Source organism: Solea solea, chromosome 13 (genome assembly GCF_958295425.1).
Source record: "Solea solea chromosome 13, fSolSol10.1, whole genome shotgun sequence".
Classification (NCBI taxonomy): Eukaryota; Metazoa; Chordata; class Actinopteri; order Pleuronectiformes; family Soleidae; genus Solea; species Solea solea.
The window spans coordinates 10,073,669-10,091,121 of NC_081146.1; the positions used below are offsets into that span (position 1 = coordinate 10,073,669).

Below are 17,453 nucleotides of genomic sequence, written 5' to 3' on the forward strand. Positions count from 1 at the left end.
GTATATCGTGTGATAATGCTCCATCTTGTTTTAATTTATAACAGAAAATATTTAAATTTATTAACAAGAATATTTAAAAATGATTGCAAATTAAATTCAACAAAATCATTAGCAACATTGCAAAGAAACTGCTGCTCATTGTGATCATTTAAATTGCAGAATACACAAGCAATAACGTGTGTAAAAAAATAAATAAAAAGTACTTTCACTTTCAGATTTTGGACGCAAAATGCAATTTCCTGCCTTGTAAAAAGCAGTATTCTCTCATACTTTCGGATTGCGGAGTTCATTAGCGTGTGTGACCAGTAGGCTGTGCTCTTCACGTATGTCTGACTGGACCAGACACCAACAAAGAAGCCGTATGAGCCAATCAAAAGCCAAGGACGAGAGTCACTTCCTGTTTTTAGCTTAGCTTTACCTTCAGGAGACGCCGAGCGTTGTCATTGACAAGTTTAAATCATGAGTGTATTTAACAGCTGTAACAAGCTGGTGTCAACAGTATTTAAAGGGAGCGTTTTACTGAGAGACACCGGTGTTTTTAGAGGCGTTTGTTCGATTAACCGACACCAATGTCATAGTCTGCGTTTGCCTCGACATTTGACACTGACTTCAGCCTCATGTCTGCAGCGGCCTCACGTTTTCACCTGTCATGTAGACTCAAGAAGATGTTATTCAGAAGTGTTCGGTGAAAGGCAAGAGGAGTCACCTGAGACGAACAGCCACAGCACATCCCACAGTCAAAGTAAGCTATTTAGTGTCCTGAAGCGAGTCGATCAGTCAAGGAAGTACCAAGGGTTCTATGAATATATATTATATATATCATATATTGTGATTATTTTTCAAATGTAACAATCCTTTTGTTGAAAATAAGTAAACAATCAATTGATGAAATACTATGACTTCATTCAGTGTGCGATTAAAGTCACAAAACAAGAACATATTAATACAAATGATGAGTATTGTTGCAGCTATGGTTGCTTTTAATAGTTGATAATCTGTGTTGCTTTGTTAGGTGTTGACTGTTTCAACAGTGTGTGGAAAAACACTCTTGTGTCTTGTGTAGACACTGCTGAGCCACACTCAATGCTTAGATTTACATCCATCTTCTACCGCTTTATCCACATGAGGGTCACGGGGGCGCTGGTGCCTATCCCAGCTGACATAGGGTGAAAGGCAGGGGTACAGGTCGCCAGTCCAACACAGGGCCACATGGGGACAAACAACCATCCACTCTCACACCTACAGTCAATTTAGAGTGTCCAATTTGTCTAATCCTCAAATCTGCATGGTTTTGGACTGTGGGAGGAAACTGGAGAACCCAGAGAAAACCCACACACAGGGAGAACATGCAAACTCCATGCAGAAAGGTCCTGAACCCTGGTCTGCTTAAATATTGTCAGACCAAATGTTTTCCTTTTTGTTTCCTTTAGAAACCTCAAACTCTTTCACCCTTGATGTGCTGGTGTCTCTACTGCGTCAGGAAAATGCCGTGGACATGTGTGTGATCAAAGTTCCAGACCAGATCAAATATGCCGAGTACTTCATTGTCGTTAGTGGTGTTTCGCCGAGACACCTCCGTGCAATGGCACTTTATGCCGTCAAAGTGGTAATTTAAATAATAAAAATAATAATCTCACTGGATTAGCATGTGTCTAAACTGTTTTGTAAATTCACACAAGTTATTCTTTTCCTACAGTACAAGTTTCTGAAGAAAGATGGAGATCCAAATGTGAGGATAGAAGGGAAGGACACAGATGAATGGATGTGCATTGACTTTGGTATATAAAAGCCAGATATTCTATATATATCACTTTGTTCACGTGAAAAGGTGTTAATATAATTATTATTATTAATAACTGTTTGTCTTTACCTCAGGTAAAATAGTTGTTCACTTCATGCTGCCAGAGACCAGAGACGAGTATGAACTGGAGAAACTCTGGACTCTCCGCAATTATGACGAGCAGCTGAGGAGCATCCCCGCTGAAAAGCTTCCAGAAGACTTCATCTATGATGTTGACGTCACCAAGTGACAACACAACACAAATCATCCAGGTTTTTCATGGACTTTGCCAATTAATGTAAATGTTGGAATCATTCTGTTCCTATTCCTGAGAGGAGAAACACTTTAACTTTGAGGATTTTGACTTGTATTCCACATAATTTGACCTTCAGAGGTTATCATATCTGCAAGTTAAGTTGCATGTTTTTAAGCTTGCTGCTAAAAAGTGGTTAAACATTTTGATGTTCAAAAATAAATAGTTTTCTACTGTTGAAGATCCTTTTGAAATTCTCAATATTTTGGGTTTTACTAAGCCTTGTTTACTGGAAAGTATTCAGATATTTATTAGAATAATTTTATTGCATTTCTGTTATGTGAAGATGTGACTAATTTTGATCAAATTGACTGTTGTTTCTCCATATAAAGGTTATATAAGGAGACAGGTTCACATTTTACACACTGAACATGTTTGCTTTGGAGACTTTTGTCTCCTTTATTAACATTTGCACCAACCAGAGGCTTAAGTGCAGTAGGAAACACATGTAAAAGTACAAGTTTTACAAATTCTAGAAGGAAAATCTACACAGAAAGTGCATACAAATACATAAAATACATGCCTCTAAAAACTCTAGAAAAGGAAATATTCAAATAAACCCTCAGAATGAACTGGGGGACACGTGCTTCAAATGAATGTACAATTTAAGGGCTATATGTGGCCTGTAGGCTGCGAGGTCTCAAATTCTATTTTCGGGGGGATTTTCCAAAAGAGCACCAAAATGAGCCACTCCAGTTCATGCTTCGTGTTACTCGAAGAGCTTTTATATTCTGTTACTGCAGAGTCTTAGTAATCCAATCTATCTATGTTGTCATTTTACTAAATCACAATGAAATGTGCTGATTACAAAGTACACACAGGACCCTTAAAACTACCACGCAAGTGACCATTCTGTGTCACTGGATTGCTGTAAATCCTGCTGCATGAGAACATTAACTAAATGTAAAAATCTAACAAAGACACAGATGCCTGACGACCTGATAACGAATCTCAGCAGCTTCACATAATGGAGTTTACAGCAATACAAAGTCGGCGATTCTCAAAGAATACATCGACCCCTTTTGCCCCAAACTGTATGAAAGCAACTGTTTTCTGGTGGATAAGTCATTTGGCACAGTGGGAAAACTGAAATGAAAGACTCAAGCTGTTTCTGTGGCTAATGTTGTGATTCACATTTTCCCAACAGTCACTGATGTTCAGATTTATATCATTTAATATTTTCCATATAGTATAAATCACAATGCTTTACATGTGTGCATTCAATCATATGATTTATGTTGCGCTGAGAATGGATGTGCTGTTCAATGAGTGTACAGCTGGCTAGGAATAAAACATTTATTTCTGATATCCCTCAACCCCCAGAATATAGAATATTAGAATATCCAGTGTGAGTACTATTGAACCAACAACGCACATGAAATGACAAATTCCAGTTCATGAGATCTGGTGAAAGAAATGCAGGGGTGGATCCTGCATGTTGTGAGATGAGTGCATGAGTGAGAAACCGCTTGAATTTAATCACTTCTGCAAAAACACCTGCAGTCCACGAAATGAATGCTCAGTGCTGCTGCCCCCCTGTGGTACTGACTAGATGCAGTAGAAAGAAAGATTTATTTTAATCAGTGCAATCATGGATGAACACTTTTCAGATTAGTATCTTTTTAATCACATTAAATGACTGACTTTTTATAATTAAACAAATGAAGATTCAGTCCTCTGCATTGACGGTGTTCTAGTTTTTATTTGCACAAAAATGGGTAATAATATCAGCCTGTGTCCTGCAGGTGGGCTGATGCTTAACAACTGTCACAGGTTTTGTGTTGGTGGTGGGAATTTATGAAGAGTAGAATCAGACATGACACCTTAAGGACACTGTGTGATTTCACCACCTGGCCCTCATTGTTTTGGAAAGGTGATGTGTGCTTTGATGCAAAGTATTTAAATGAGATACTTAATCATTCTCCGAATTCCACATCCATTATTTCACAAGTAAAAGTGATGAATGATTCTTCATTATGCAAAACTCCAAGTAGTAATTCTTGGAGTATCCAATAATTATCCAGTAATTTTGCACCAACAGTTAGGTGTGGGAGTGACTGTAGGATGAGCATCAATCAATATGATTTTATTTAAAATAACACAGAACGTAAACACCTAGTTCCAGTGTACAACGTGAGACAGAAAGTTTGTATTTTTTTGTCGTACTTTCACTGCAAAGTCTGTGCCGTTGTACTGTCACATGACTGCTGCAGGAAACGACACAACCGATCTACTGTCTGTTGAGTGCTCTTCAAAGAAAGTAGTTGTCATTAAAAGACATCTTGCCATTAAGTGGGTGAAAGCTTTTTGTGCCCTCGATCAAGTGGAATTGAAAGTCTTAGGTGTTTGCCCCAATTTCCTGTTCTTTTTGTACGGTTGTTTTGAGGCTTCGCTCGCTGCTCTGGTCTCCTTGTTTTGTAGTCGTCACCCAGTGGAGTTTCAAGTACAGCTGTCAGGCTAACATTGCATTTATTCAGATTAGATTTATAGTATTTACATTGACAAAAGTTCTTCCTTTGATTTCTAACATCTGGGTTATATATTTCAGGTCACTGATGCATAATTAAATGAATGAGAATCACTTTTTCTTAATGAACACGCCCCCCTCTGTACATCTATTTTATCTGAACGATCATCTGGGGCATCCTCACATTTTTCAACTTAATGTGAAAACAGCAGACCACCGTTGGCCACTTTGAGTTGTGCATCATCAGTTTTAATGAATCCTGTTGTGCTGTTTGTGACTCTTAAAAGTGGACTGGCTAAATTAAGTTTTAGACTTGCTTGACCAGAGATGCTCTTCTCTATTCTCCAAACCTGTTACCATGTTAAATGGTGAAACGAGAATCAGTGATGTGGGTTTATGTGCAATTAAATGCATTTACATCGTAATGAATGTTATTTAACATACATATCTGTGGTGGTGTAAATGAGGAAGAATGTCATCTAAGCACACATTAAATCTTCATTAAATGTGTAATGCAGCTGATGGTAATCCTGCTAATAAATTCAGAGTCTCTGCTCTGTAATCTGCTCATCCAGTTAATTTTAAACGAGGTTGCTTTGTTGCTGGGGAAGTGCAGAAACCACATAATCACATTGACGATGGGTGGACATCACATAGTGTTACTTCGCGTGTTTGTACATAGAAAACATCACCTCCCATAAGGCCATTTCTGCACTTTCTTAGATATAATAATAATTCTGCATAAAACAGTTAGCAGTATATTATAATCATCAACAACACTGATGCCACATGTTTTGGTCTTCTTCACCACTTGTGTAACAAAGTACCTCCCATCAATTTCACTGCCCTGCCATCAAAGACTACTAAACTAATGAAGCAGAAGATGTCTCTCAAGAGCTCCCTAAAAGTGAATGAAACTACCCTCCCTCCCCACGCGACTGTATAAAACTGGGGCAGTGTTAGGAATCTGACAGAGGTGCCTTGAACCGCGGGAAAACCAACAGCAGCAGTGTCAACTGTCACGTTGCGGTGTAAGCCAAATTTTCTTGACAGTTTTTCAGTGAAAATCCTCATTTTTTTGATTGACAGTAAGTATTTGTGTATGTTTTACAGTTTATGAACTTTAGGGGCATCAGTACAATCATCAGTCTTGACTTCTGATTTTGCTATTGGGACAAAATATGCATTTTGATTATTCATTTTCCCAGTGATCCAGGAATCGCTCAGAACAGGGATGTTGCTGGGTATACTGGCTCTCTGCCTGATGGCTTGTATCCACTCTGGCACAAACGCATATCCAGCCAAGCCTGCCAGTCCCCGGGAAGGGGCACCACCTGAGGACCTTGACAAGTATTATTCTGCACTAAGACACTACATCAATCTCATTACAAGACAGAGGTTAGTGACAGAGGTTTTGACTTTCTATAAAATGTTATATGTTAAGGAAATGGCACGCTGAGATGTAGTGACATGCTTTTATTGTGCGTAGGTATGGGAAAAGAGACACTCCAGACACTGTGTTTTCAGATGTGATGGTGAGGGAAAGCACAGAGAACATTCCAGGATTTAACTATGTCAGGTAAATTATTTCATCATCATCATCATCATTATTATTATTATTTATAATGTTGCTATTGTATGTAAGTTGTTGTAGCACGACCCTGGCTTTCTTAAACCTGGAGTAGAACCCTAATTAATGTTTTGTAAACCTTAATTTTGAAAAATATCTCCTGTGATAAAGGTCATTCAGTTCATTCAAAACATGCTTGAGAATTACATACACGGTGTACGAGTTAATCTAATTTGCTAATATATACGACTAACTTTCAGCCAACCCAAATACCAAATACCAATGATAACAAAATCTGACAGACATAAAAACAACAAGCATGTGATATTAAGTTGAGAAAACTGTAATTCATAATGATTTTAAGGTGGTGATATTGGATTCTAATATTCACCTTTTTCTAGTATGTATGTATGTATGGACAAGACACATCTTGCATAGGTTTTAATGTTAATCCGAAACTCACGTTTGACTTCTTTAAGTTACAGATATAATGAGCTGCCATTGTGGTGATCCTGCTGGAGCTGTCATACTGAGGCCGACTGCTACAAAGATCCTGCCTGTCTCTTACGGACATGAAATTAACTTGTGCTGCATGGAATAAACCTTGCATAATCGTATTAGTGTGGTGTGTAATGTTGCCAGTGCTGCAATTGAACTCATTTGGGTCTTGCAGGACTAACTAAATTAGATAGTGTAGTTTCTTTAGTGTTGCTCTGTTGAACAAGGTCTTGTGTCGGTCACTTGATGACTAACAGTGCTCTCTACTGGTGCACTGGCATCTTCACCCGCAATACATCACGTCTCATGTTTGCTGCTGATATTTCATTGAGGTGGGGTAAAATGTGTCCTGGATAAATTAGAAGCAAATCACAACATAACACTGAATATTTGGTCAACTCACATGGTTCAATTTACCATAACTACTGAGGAAGATTCATTTCAGCTGAACCACTAGGTGAGGTGATCAGAGTATAACTTCAAAGCTTCAATTTGTCCCACTAATTAATGTGTTGTATATGTGGTGGGTGTAGCCCACAATTCCTTATATACTGTATGTTTGTTTGACTTGGGGGCAGAAACATGTGGTTGCAGATGTTTTGCCTAAATGTGCTTTTATTGTGCCGGGACACTCTTGCAAAAGAGATTTTTAGTTTTAATGACTTGTATTCCTAGTTATATAAAGGTTAAAAAAAAAAGTTAAACAGTTTGTCATAAGCAGTAGAGTATTTTGTTTTTATTCTCCACTGACAGTGAATATTGACAGACATTCAATAAAGCATTTTAACCCAACAACCCTGGTGACTGGTCAAATTTATACATAAATATATTTTATATAAGACGCTCATGTGGAGGATAAAGCGGTAGAAAATGGATAGATGGATCATTTACATAAACATATACAGTATCTTCACTGGTTCAATTATTAAAAGTAACATTCATAGTTGTAGAGATTGTGGCATAAATACTAAGTATTATCTTATTTAGTGTTAGTGGTCCCTTATAATATACAGTATGTGTTGATGTTTTTATGATACAGATGGTCTTGTATGTTGTGTGTTTGGCTGTGTTGAGGATGTACTGTTTGGCAAGTTGAAATCCCAGCAGACAAATACAAATGACACTTAGGTCACATCACTACCATTCACAGCAAAAAAATAAAAGATAAAAATACAGCATTTTTATGTGTGTCACCCCCAGGAATCTCTTAAATTGTACCGTTTGTTGTCAATGAAATGGGATTTTCGCTTTTGCTGTTTGGTGTAATAAAATTAAAGCTTTTAATACAGTCAGGTCTAAATTAATTGTCATTTGTTATTTGTCTCCATATGAAAAGTTTGTATTAAAAAACACTGCAGTAAAGTGTCCGAACCAGGCAGAGACGGTCACTGAGGTTTAAACCCGTGGTGGGTCGTTGTGTCAGACAGATAAACACAGTTTAATAAAACAACAAATGCAGTTTGTTTATTTTCTAATTCATTCATTTCCTTGTGCCTTTGGGCTTTCAATAACATGTGTAGGTGGGCTGGGTGGAATTCTAAGAGCTAGAAACCTGTACGAGAGAGAGCGTGTGTGTGTACGTGTGCTGAGGGAAGAGGCGCAGTCACACTGACTGACTCCCTGGGAAAAACTGGAAAACTTTGAAATGAAGGAAACCATGAAAGCGTGACTGGAGTATACTGTGTTACTTAGGTAAAGTATCATTACTTAGTTTCTCTGGACAGTTGAGCGACAACACGGGACCCGGTAGTCTATCGGCTCAGCTAGCCTAAGCTAGCTTAGTTTGAGCCACATTTACAGTTAGCTACTCATTGGCTAACTAACTGGTCTTGTCGCCAAATGTAACTAGTAACTTGTATTTTGTAAGAAAACGGGCTATTTTAGTGAAGTTGCGCGTTTCTGTGCTGTTTGTCACACTGAAAGACGCCTCGCACGTGTTAGCGCTTACTAGTGTTAACTATTATTAGCAATGCTAACTTGTCCTCAATGCGCTACAAACTAGCAACACTTGGCTGTAACTTGGCTCGGGACAGAAACAAGGTGGATTGAATGGTTATATTGTATTCGACATCACACAACTACAGTACACAAAACCCACAATTAATATTATTTAATTAGTATTTTCTTTGGGTAATTGTGCGCTACTGGCCAGTTGTCATGTTTGGAAGTGGCTACACGTGCGCATGCAGACGTAATGACAGTATTTATTAACCTCATTGAGGTTGATACTTTTATGAGATCTTGTTAAAACTAGTTTTCACTAACATTTCACCACCACGTGCACCGAGAGCTCACCTCCCACCAGACCGCTCCTCAATTCAGACCTTATGCCTCCACCCTCCTGGGTGTGTGTTTTTTTTATTTAAAAAGGGACAAAGCACATTCGTAAAAGTGTCGGGTTAGAAAGCAGAAACCTGGTTTACATTCGTAGTCCCTTTTGGCAGGTGCTAAAAGACAAAGAAAACAACATAAAAGAAAAACAATAGCTCCATTCATTGAGACCCGGCTTTTAATTTTCCAACTAATGATGAATCTTGTTGCTCATGTATTAACTGACAGTAGATACCTTGTATTGCTGCACAATATTAAGAAAACATGCAATATGTGATAACATTGTTGAATACTATGATTATAGTTTTACTTGCAGTAAATAAATAGTATATTGTGTAAATGTTTCTGTTTTTGGTTTGCTGCATGTACAATACAGTCTAAATATACATGACAAACAAAGCATGAATAGCCTTTGTTGAAGTGTAGTTTTTTTTATTCATTCCAGTTTTCTTTTTAAACAAAATGTCCCCTATACATTGATTCTGTAGTTACAGCCTAGAATTTTGATCCTTTAAATCCACACAAAACACTCTACATTCACTCCTTTCTGGGGCCTGATCAGACTTGAGGTAGTAAAGAGTCTTTTTAAACAGAGATTGGTCATGTGACTGACTTGGATAATGAGAATGGCTGCATTACAACACCACTGAATGAACAGGAAGTTCCTGGGCAATGAAGGCACTCTTGGGGTGGAGAGAAGCTCAACAGCATGTGCTGCCTTTATCTGTTCTGTACCCAGGAGGGATTTTAGGCTGTCAGGGACAATTATATCAAATAATGTGTTTTTTTGATTCCCCCTTTATCTCTGTGGTTTAAAGGTTTCACATGAGTGTTTTGTAGAAAACATGGGGCTCCGTGTCGGAGTGGTGCACTGATGATTTGAATGCAGTTTGTAGGTGAGTTGTTTTTATGTTTGCCCTTTGATTTTGTTTGTTGATCAGGAGTTTGTTAAATGTTTTGGACACATGGTGTTTTACTGCTTGGAATTTAGAGTTAAACAAGGTGGATCTATGCTCAAAATGTCCATGCTAATATTTGTCCACCCATCCATCAGGGGAATTGCTGAACCATTTCTGTCTCTGTTGGGACAGCATGTTTGTACAGTGAGTTCTCCGGGGCAACACTGTGTGGAAAAAGCACAGCATTTAGTCAGAGGGAGAGAAGAATAATTTTTAATCATTTGCATTGTCAGTCCCTTAATTCACATGTTTGCGTACATTAACAAGTGTAAAACAATAGTTTTGTCCCATTTTGTATCACCAGTCTTTTATATCTACATGAGTTATGTAGCAAAACATGTTTTTGTTTGGTTCAAATTTCTCTCTGTAGGTTTCCTACCTCCTGCAAAACATTTTGCTGTCGTGAGCTGAGGAAACATGACTGTGGCCAATGCAAAGTCTGGCTCAGGTAAGTTGTCACTGGCAAAAACCCCCACTAGTATTGTGCACAGTTGTCTGTTGCAATGTTGTTTGCAAAATTTTGACATTTAATTACCATTTGAACAGTGCTGTGTCGACTGCCCAGAAATAGTTGTGTGGGTGTGTTCCCCATTGCCAAAGAACACTCATATTGTCCCTCTGTCAAATACAAGAACAATTCCTTGCAAAAATAAAAACTTATTTTCAACACATTGCTTTGTTCAACAATCAAATGTTAACATTTGTTTCTATGAACATATCAGGCCTGTAATATAATATAAAAATATAAAAGCTTGTTTTCTCTAAAAGAAAACACACCACACATCCTGTTTTAATGGGAAAAGATAGAAAATAATATTTTGTGAAATTTTAGTTTAGACCAGTGTATAATAATACTATTAAAGGATATGTCATGCTTTTTAGGCAGACCCAGTTAAAATGATGTGTCTTGCTGTGTGCGCTCAGCCTCCACAAGGCAGTTTTGTTAGTTGAACAATTCCTTTGTGACTCTCTGTGCTTGTTGCTGCCTGCATTGGAAATGAGGCATTCTCTGTGAATTAGCCCATTGATTGGCTCTCCAGTTTGTTGTTCTTTCCTTGTAAGCTATGCTTTTCTGTTTTTCTATTTGCTTGGAATATTAATTATTTGCATTTTTAGCAGCATTTGTTTGACACTATTATCACATTTCTGCCTGCATTCATAAAGGAGAATATTCCAAGCTGAAAGAGGTGTGGTTGGGAATTCTGAGACCAGTCTCTGTTTTTCAGCAATGCAGCAGGTATTGGACAATCTTAAAGGCCTGCCATCGGGCATGGAAGCCAAAGATATCGACCTCATCTTCCTCAGAGGCATCATGGAGAGTCCCATCGTCCGTTCCCTTGCGAAGGTAACGCAAATTCAAACTCCTGCTACTCCTGTGCTCTGTCACATTACACACACACACACACATGCTTGCACAGAGTCATGATCTCATAAGTTGGTCAGTAAGTTGTAGCTATAAATGAAATGAGCAAATGTCACTGAGGACATGAAGGTTTATACATTGTCGGACAGAATACACTGTAGTCTAGTTTAACCAGGTAGTCAATGCTGTATCATGCATGGGCTAGAGTGTGGTGGGAAATGGAAGGAGGACATAAAAGAAACATGAAGCAAAATCCCCATGCTAATTGAGAATCGATTAATGTATTAATTGTTGTACGATACAACTCCTCTAGTTTTGTTATAAAAAATGTAATTGAACACATGACATTAACAAACGTGACAGTGATGATCAAATGGTTTACATAAAAGAAAGTGCAAATTGAGGCCATCAGGTTCAACTACTATATTTATAAATAGAATGATTTCTATGGAGAACAAGTCTCAAAGACATGACTTGTCCTCATTTCCCATAGCGCACTGCTTTCCCCCACGATGTTTGATTATTTTCTGGTACATGGGCATATACTGTGTATAGTTTGCAGTGTATACTCGTGTGTATTTAGTCATTTGTCTAATATATTTAGTCATTAACGTCCTCACCTTAAAGTGCCAGATTTAGTCTAATTAATGGTTATTATGTATAATGAAATTTATGTGATGTTAAGCTTTTTAGTTCCTTTTGTGATGTGGCTGTTGTGCTTTTTTTTTTTTTTAAATTATTGTAAACAATTAGATCAAAGTCGTAGATATGTGTTGTCTTAGTTGGTATTTGTAACTTAATTTCTTCAACACTATTTTGTTAGGTAAAAAAATCTTGCTTCTTTGTGTGTGTGTAGGCTCATGAGTGTCTCGAAGACGTTAAGTTAAAAGCCGTGCGGGACGAAAATGTTAAGCTGGTCACAGAAATCCTGGAGTTCCTCAACAACCTGCCAGAAAAAGATGCTGCTGCTGCAGAGCTTGCCAAAATCCTTCAGGAGCCTCACTTCATGGTATTGTTTGGACTCATTCCGCTTGAACAGAATTGTTACTGGGTTTGAATGGGGATGCATAGACCAGATATATGTAGAATGAAAAATCTATGTTGTGTTCATTCTGTGAGAATGGATGTCAGGGTTTTTTTTTTCCCTCTAACCATTGCACAGTTTTCTCTGAAGTGCCTGTTAAGGAGCTTTTGGTTTTTTTTGTCACCCTTTTATATTCTCAACCACTTGCAAACAGCAGCATGGGAGGGTGGGGGTGTATTTCCTCAAGCCAATAGCAGGCTGAGTTATGTGGGTAAAGTAAGGGGGAGAAGACTGTGTCATCTACTATTTCAGTAAATCTTTACATTTGTTAAGAGTTTGACCAGTGACCAGTGCAACCTACTTTGTGGCTGCTCGGGTAAGAACAAAACTTTTTTTTTTATCTACTCTGTTTAACAGTTAGTCCACTGGCAGTACAGACATGAAAACATTTTTTTTCACTTTTTTTTTTAACGAAGGAATATTTGCAGTGAAGTGATTGATATTCTAACCTTTGTTGATGAATGTTTAAATTGCATGCTACTTCAAGTGCCAGTCATTATGTATCTTGGTGATTGTCTTTATCACAAAGATGTTAAATTGTAAAGTCTTTTTTCTGTTTCCCTCTCCCTCCCACTCTCCTTCTCCAATCTGTCTCAGTCTCTGATAGAGGCTCACGACACTGTGGCTGCTAAGTGCTATGAAATGCCCCAAGATGAGGTGAACAGCAATACCTTGTTGACTAGTTCACTAATGCCAGCTGATGCTGTCAGGATGATTTGCATCCAGAAGAAAGCTGGAGAGCCACTGGTGAGTTTGCCAAGCATTTATATCAACAACAGCTCTACAGAGGATACATGTTATCGCTCCTGTTTGGCCTTTATTATTGAGTGACTCAGTCTTATGAAGCACCTTAGCATAAGTGAGTTTTCTTTCCTGCAGCTACCACACAGAGAAAGCCTTTGAATCATCAGTCATCATCAATCTATGATGTATAAAGGGCAGATATAAGGTAGTTTTGACAGTGACGGTGTTAATCTCTTTCAGGGAGTGACTTTCCGCGTGGAAGGGGGAGACATGGTGATCGCACGGATCCTGCACGGCAGTTCGATTGACAGGCAGGGCATGCTGCACGCTGGTGACATAATCCGTGAGGTGAACGGCCGCGAGGTCGGCAGCAACCCCCATGAACTCCAGGAGCTGCTGATGGACTGCAGTGGGAGCATCACACTCAAGGTCCTGCCCAGCTACAGAGACACACCGGCACCACCACAGGTGAGGAAGAGAGACATGCTGCATATCCAGCATTTTATTCTGCGGGGGAGTCAATAATTCTACAGCACTTAAGACCGTTCAGGACCTGTACCTGTCAGTGACTGGATGAGGGCTTCCTGACCTGGCCCATCTTAGAAAGTATGGCTCAAGGAAATCGAGTTCTCGCAGGGTCTATTAATAACACCCCACACACTATCTGGGTATACACATCTCTATTCACTGCAGCACCCACCCCACCCTCCCCTTCTTACTGTAACAGGCACACACAGCAGCTGACACTGAGGAGCAGTATTTAGGGTTATGCCACACACTGACCTTTGTGCAGGGGAGGATCATATTATCTCATTCTTCTGTTTGCTTAACGTACAGTATTTGTTGGGTTTCAACTCGCAGTAAGAAATATAACTTGTGAGTTAGGCCTGCAATGTTGAAAAAAAAAACAAAAAAAATACCATATGTGATTATTCTGCCAGAAAACCTTATTTAGAACATGCAGTTTTTTTGTTTTTGTAAAATAAATCTTCCTCACTGCTCATATTGATTTCATGGGTGAACCTTTCTTTCTTGCATCTGCTCTATGCTCATCCACCTCTTTCCGCCTACTGCCTGTGACAGCAAGAAATTAAATTTATAGATTAAAACACCCGTACTAAATAAATATAACATTTCAAAATCAACAAAAAGGGTTTGTTCTACGGCCACATTACTGAGTATGATAAAGTTTAACATGTTAATGACGGCTGAGTCATCCACGGTTGTCAGAATGATATAAACTGTACCGATTGTATGATGTGCTGCATAAAAAATGTGAATCACAAAAAGTAAACTGGACATTATTGTGTTCCTTAATATGGATCATTCTATCATGTGGTGTGTGCTCAGTGTAATTTAACTTTATCATTATGTTGTCCACACTCTGAACTGTAGGTTTATGTGAAGTCACATTTCAACTACAACCCGACCACAGACAACCTGATCCCCTGCAAAGAGGCAGGTCTGGCCTTCTCCAAGGGAGACATTCTTCATGTAGTAAACAAGGAGGACCCCAACTGGTGGCAGGTGTGTTGGCACACTTTGCCCTGTGATTGTGAACCAAGCTGAAACCTGGTCGAGAACTATTTTGGCTAACGTTGACCTCTCAACGTCCGCAGGCGTGCAAAGTCGTTGGTGGAGCCACTGGTCTCATCCCCAGTCAGTTTTTGGAGGAGAAGAGGAAAGCTTTTGTGAGAAGAGACTGGGACATTTCTGGTTCTGGTCAGTCACGTTCTCTCCTGCACATCATAATATCACATACTCCCAGTTATGTGTCATCTTGGTGGTGACGTGACATTTTGTATATGTGGCTCAGGAATGCTCTGTGGAACTGGAACTGCAAGGAAAAAGAAGAAAAAAACCATGTACCTGACTTCCAAGAATGCTGGTGTGTATCACCGCTGATTCTAGTTTTCTCACATAAGAAATGGTTTGACAGTGTTGTATAATAAGTGCATAGATAACAGTATAATGTTAATTAAGCCTGTGCATTACTTTGAACAGAGTTTGACCGCTATGAGCTACAGATCTATGAGGAAGTAGCCAAGATGCCACCGTTTCAGAGGAAAACCCTCATTCTGATTGGAGCCCAGGGAGTTGGGAGGCGGAGCCTAAAGAACAGACTTGTTGTCCTGAATCCTCTGAGATATGGCACCACTATACCTTGTGAGTGTTCAAGACAGCTGAGGTGATTTAATTGTCTTTATTTAAAGGTCCATTGTGTAAAAGTTGTCCGTTTGTCCATCCAGGCTGCTGTAGAAATTACTATACAAAAGCCAAACATTTCTTATTTTTACAGTGATTAAACGCACAAACATACTTAAACATAGATATTCAATATCTTCCAATAAACTCTCCTAAATTTTACACAATGGACCTTTAAAAACCTCGCTGCCGGGTTACATGTCACACTTCTCTTCTTTAACTTTCAGTCACATCACGACGTCCCAGAGAAGAGGAGAAAGACGGCCAGAACTACAGATTTGTTACACGGGAAGAGATGGAGAAGGATATCAAGGAGAGCCGGTACCTGGAGCACGGGGAGTATGACGGCAACCTTTATGGCACCAGGATCGACTCGATCCACGAAGTGGTGGGTTTGGGTCGGACCTGCATCCTAGACGTCAATCCTCAGGTGAAATGAAGATGCACACAAACTTGACGTATAGATTGCCTTTTCCTGAAGATTTGATTTTGATTTGATTTGTATTGTTGCTCTTTTGTTCAGGCCTTGAAATTGTTAAAGACATCTGAGTTTATGCCATACGTGGTGTTTATTGCTGCTCCTGAACTGGACACACTACGGGCTATGCACAAAGCTGTAGTAGATGCTGGACTTACTACCAAACTACTAACGGTAAGTTCTGAGTGGATCACTGATGGCTTAACTGTTGTTGCCTCCGTCATCATCATAACAGTTCAATCTGTTTCTGTACCAGGAGAACGATTTGAAGAAGACTGTGGATGAGAGTACCAGGATCCGCCGTGCATACAGTCACTACTTTGACCTGACTATTGTTAATGACAATCTGGACAAAGCCTTTGACAAGCTTCAGGAGGATGTAGAGAGATTATTCCTAGAGCCACAGTGGGTTCCGGTCAGCTGGGTGTACTGAATGACTGCCCTCTGCTGGACAACCAAGGTTGTTGGAGCTGCCAGGTCTGGGATGAAACATGACATCACCCTGTACTGCACACAGAGATTAAGTGTTGGACATCAGCCCTGGGTGAATGTGGGTCTTGCACAAAGCTGCATCAGAGTCACTTTGATTGAAATGCCAGAATCCTTTACAGCACACTATGCAAATGACACCACAGGAAGTGTACTTAATGGTTAAATAATTTAGCTTTCTCTTTAAATGGATTGGGAGACAAATACTGGCCACAGTGTCGGACTGTTTTTTTAAAAAAAAAAATGCAAAAGTAGTTTTTGCCATGTTATTGTTTCCAATTTACATCTGTATGTAAGATAAGGTAAAGTGTATTTATTATGTTAAAAGCAGGAGGGTTCGCTCATTAAAAAGGATGATACCTCAGTGTTACAGTTTACAGTGCTTATGCCGCCAGTGTGATCTCATGTGTCACTACAAACTTGTCATTCATGTAAAACCGTGTCATCTACAGTACTGTGCAAAAGTCTGGGGGAACAACCTGCTTTGTGGCTTTTATGTCTGTCAAATTCTGTGATCATTGGCATTTGGATTAGAATGATGTTACTGCACGTTGGTCTCGTATATTAGCAAACTGCCAATGACTTTAACTCATACAACGTGTGTACGTAATGCTCAAGCATGTCTTGAATAAACCTGGTGTAATAGACTTTACAGTCGACATGAATAGTACTAGGTTTTACCAATAACATTGATTAGGGTGCCAATCCAGATTTAACAAGGTCAGTGTCGTGCTATTGTCATACTAAATACTTGACACTTTAACCTGTAGAAGCTGGGTTTTTTCCCCTCTGAAAAATGTATTTTAAAAGTATAAGTGCCCTGTATTTCCTTGATGTGTTCCAATAAAGTGATTGAGAAATAATTCTACTGTATGGTCATTATAGCATTGCTGAAACAACAAATGTAATGGTGGCCTCAGACTTTTGCACAGTATCATATATCAAAGACGTGAAGTCTATCTGTAAATGGGAAATGTCATGTACATCAAGGAATACTGAGTTTCACACATCTGGATAATAATGCATGTCTTTGACTGATAGACCAGTTAATAGTGTGGTGCTGTGTTTGTGTTTGCAAGAAAAACTTTCCACAGGACTCTTGAGCGTGGTACTGCATCTCAGTGAACATCCCTTTTGATGTGACATTACTAAAAACTAAACATTTTAAATAA

The 17,453-nt window shown here is 39.0% G+C and overlaps 3 protein-coding genes across 4 annotated transcripts; all 3 read left to right on the plus strand.

Annotated features, from left to right (window-relative positions):
* Nucleotides 1-389: 389 nt before the first annotated feature.
* On the plus strand, nt 390-2,274 carry malsu1 (mitochondrial assembly of ribosomal large subunit 1). Its single transcript, XM_058646699.1, has 4 exons — nt 390-742; nt 1,431-1,606; nt 1,697-1,778; nt 1,876-2,274. Exons 1-4 carry the CDS (start codon nt 460-462, stop codon nt 2,028-2,030), a joined length of 696 nt encoding a protein of 231 aa, XP_058502682.1. The 5' UTR covers nt 390-459; the 3' UTR covers nt 2,031-2,274.
* Nucleotides 2,275-5,548: 3,274 nt separating this feature from the next.
* On the plus strand, nt 5,549-7,683 carry LOC131470760 (peptide YY-like). Of its 2 annotated transcripts, none has more exons than XM_058646700.1 (4): nt 5,549-5,648; nt 5,769-5,958; nt 6,050-6,139; nt 6,610-7,683. In XM_058646700.1, coding segments are annotated over exons 1-4 (312 nt in total). In that variant the 5' UTR covers nt 5,549-5,647; the 3' UTR covers nt 6,641-7,683. The 2 variants fall into 2 exon arrangements, with proteins under 2 accessions (XP_058502683.1, XP_058502684.1); XM_058646701.1 differs by having other exon boundaries at nt 6,616-7,683.
* A 479-nt stretch (nt 7,684-8,162) lies between these two features.
* Nucleotides 8,163-17,144, plus strand: pals2a (protein associated with LIN7 2, MAGUK p55 family member a). The gene is made up of 14 exons (XM_058647322.1): nt 8,163-8,320; nt 9,778-9,855; nt 10,289-10,366; nt 11,145-11,263; nt 12,138-12,290; nt 12,963-13,112; nt 13,350-13,577; nt 14,505-14,636; nt 14,729-14,831; nt 14,926-14,997; nt 15,114-15,275; nt 15,542-15,744; nt 15,838-15,966; nt 16,049-17,144. Exons 3-14 carry the CDS (start codon nt 10,336-10,338, stop codon nt 16,223-16,225), a joined length of 1,659 nt encoding a protein of 552 aa, XP_058503305.1. The 5' UTR covers nt 8,163-8,320; nt 9,778-9,855; nt 10,289-10,335; the 3' UTR covers nt 16,226-17,144.
* The last annotated feature ends 309 nt before the right edge of the window (nt 17,145-17,453 follow it).

What these genes read in the sequence shown, in the direction of transcription:
- malsu1 (XM_058646699.1), top strand. Translation starts at nt 460, where the DNA reads ATGAGTGTATTTAACAGCTGTAACAAGCTGGTGTCAACAGTATTTAAA. An exon ending in CAGCACATCCCACAGTCAAA is followed by an intron (nt 743 to 1,430) that starts GTAAGCTATTTA and finishes TGTTTCCTTTAG; the next exon opens with AAACCTCAAACTCTTTCACC. An exon ending in ATGGATGTGCATTGACTTTG is followed by an intron (nt 1,779 to 1,875) that starts GTATATAAAAGC and finishes TCTTTACCTCAG; the next exon opens with GTAAAATAGTTGTTCACTTC.
- LOC131470760 (XM_058646700.1), top strand. An exon ending in AATCTCATTACAAGACAGAG is followed by an intron (nt 5,959 to 6,049) that starts GTTAGTGACAGA and finishes TATTGTGCGTAG; the next exon opens with GTATGGGAAAAGAGACACTC. An exon ending in CCAGGATTTAACTATGTCAG is followed by an intron (nt 6,140 to 6,609) that starts GTAAATTATTTC and finishes GACTTCTTTAAG; the next exon opens with TTACAGATATAATGAGCTGC.
- pals2a (XM_058647322.1), top strand. Translation starts at nt 10,336, where the DNA reads ATGACTGTGGCCAATGCAAAGTCTGGCTCAG. An exon ending in TCCTAGACGTCAATCCTCAG is followed by an intron (nt 15,745 to 15,837) that starts GTGAAATGAAGA and finishes TCTTTTGTTCAG; the next exon opens with GCCTTGAAATTGTTAAAGAC. An exon ending in TTACTACCAAACTACTAACG is followed by an intron (nt 15,967 to 16,048) that starts GTAAGTTCTGAG and finishes TTTCTGTACCAG; the next exon opens with GAGAACGATTTGAAGAAGAC.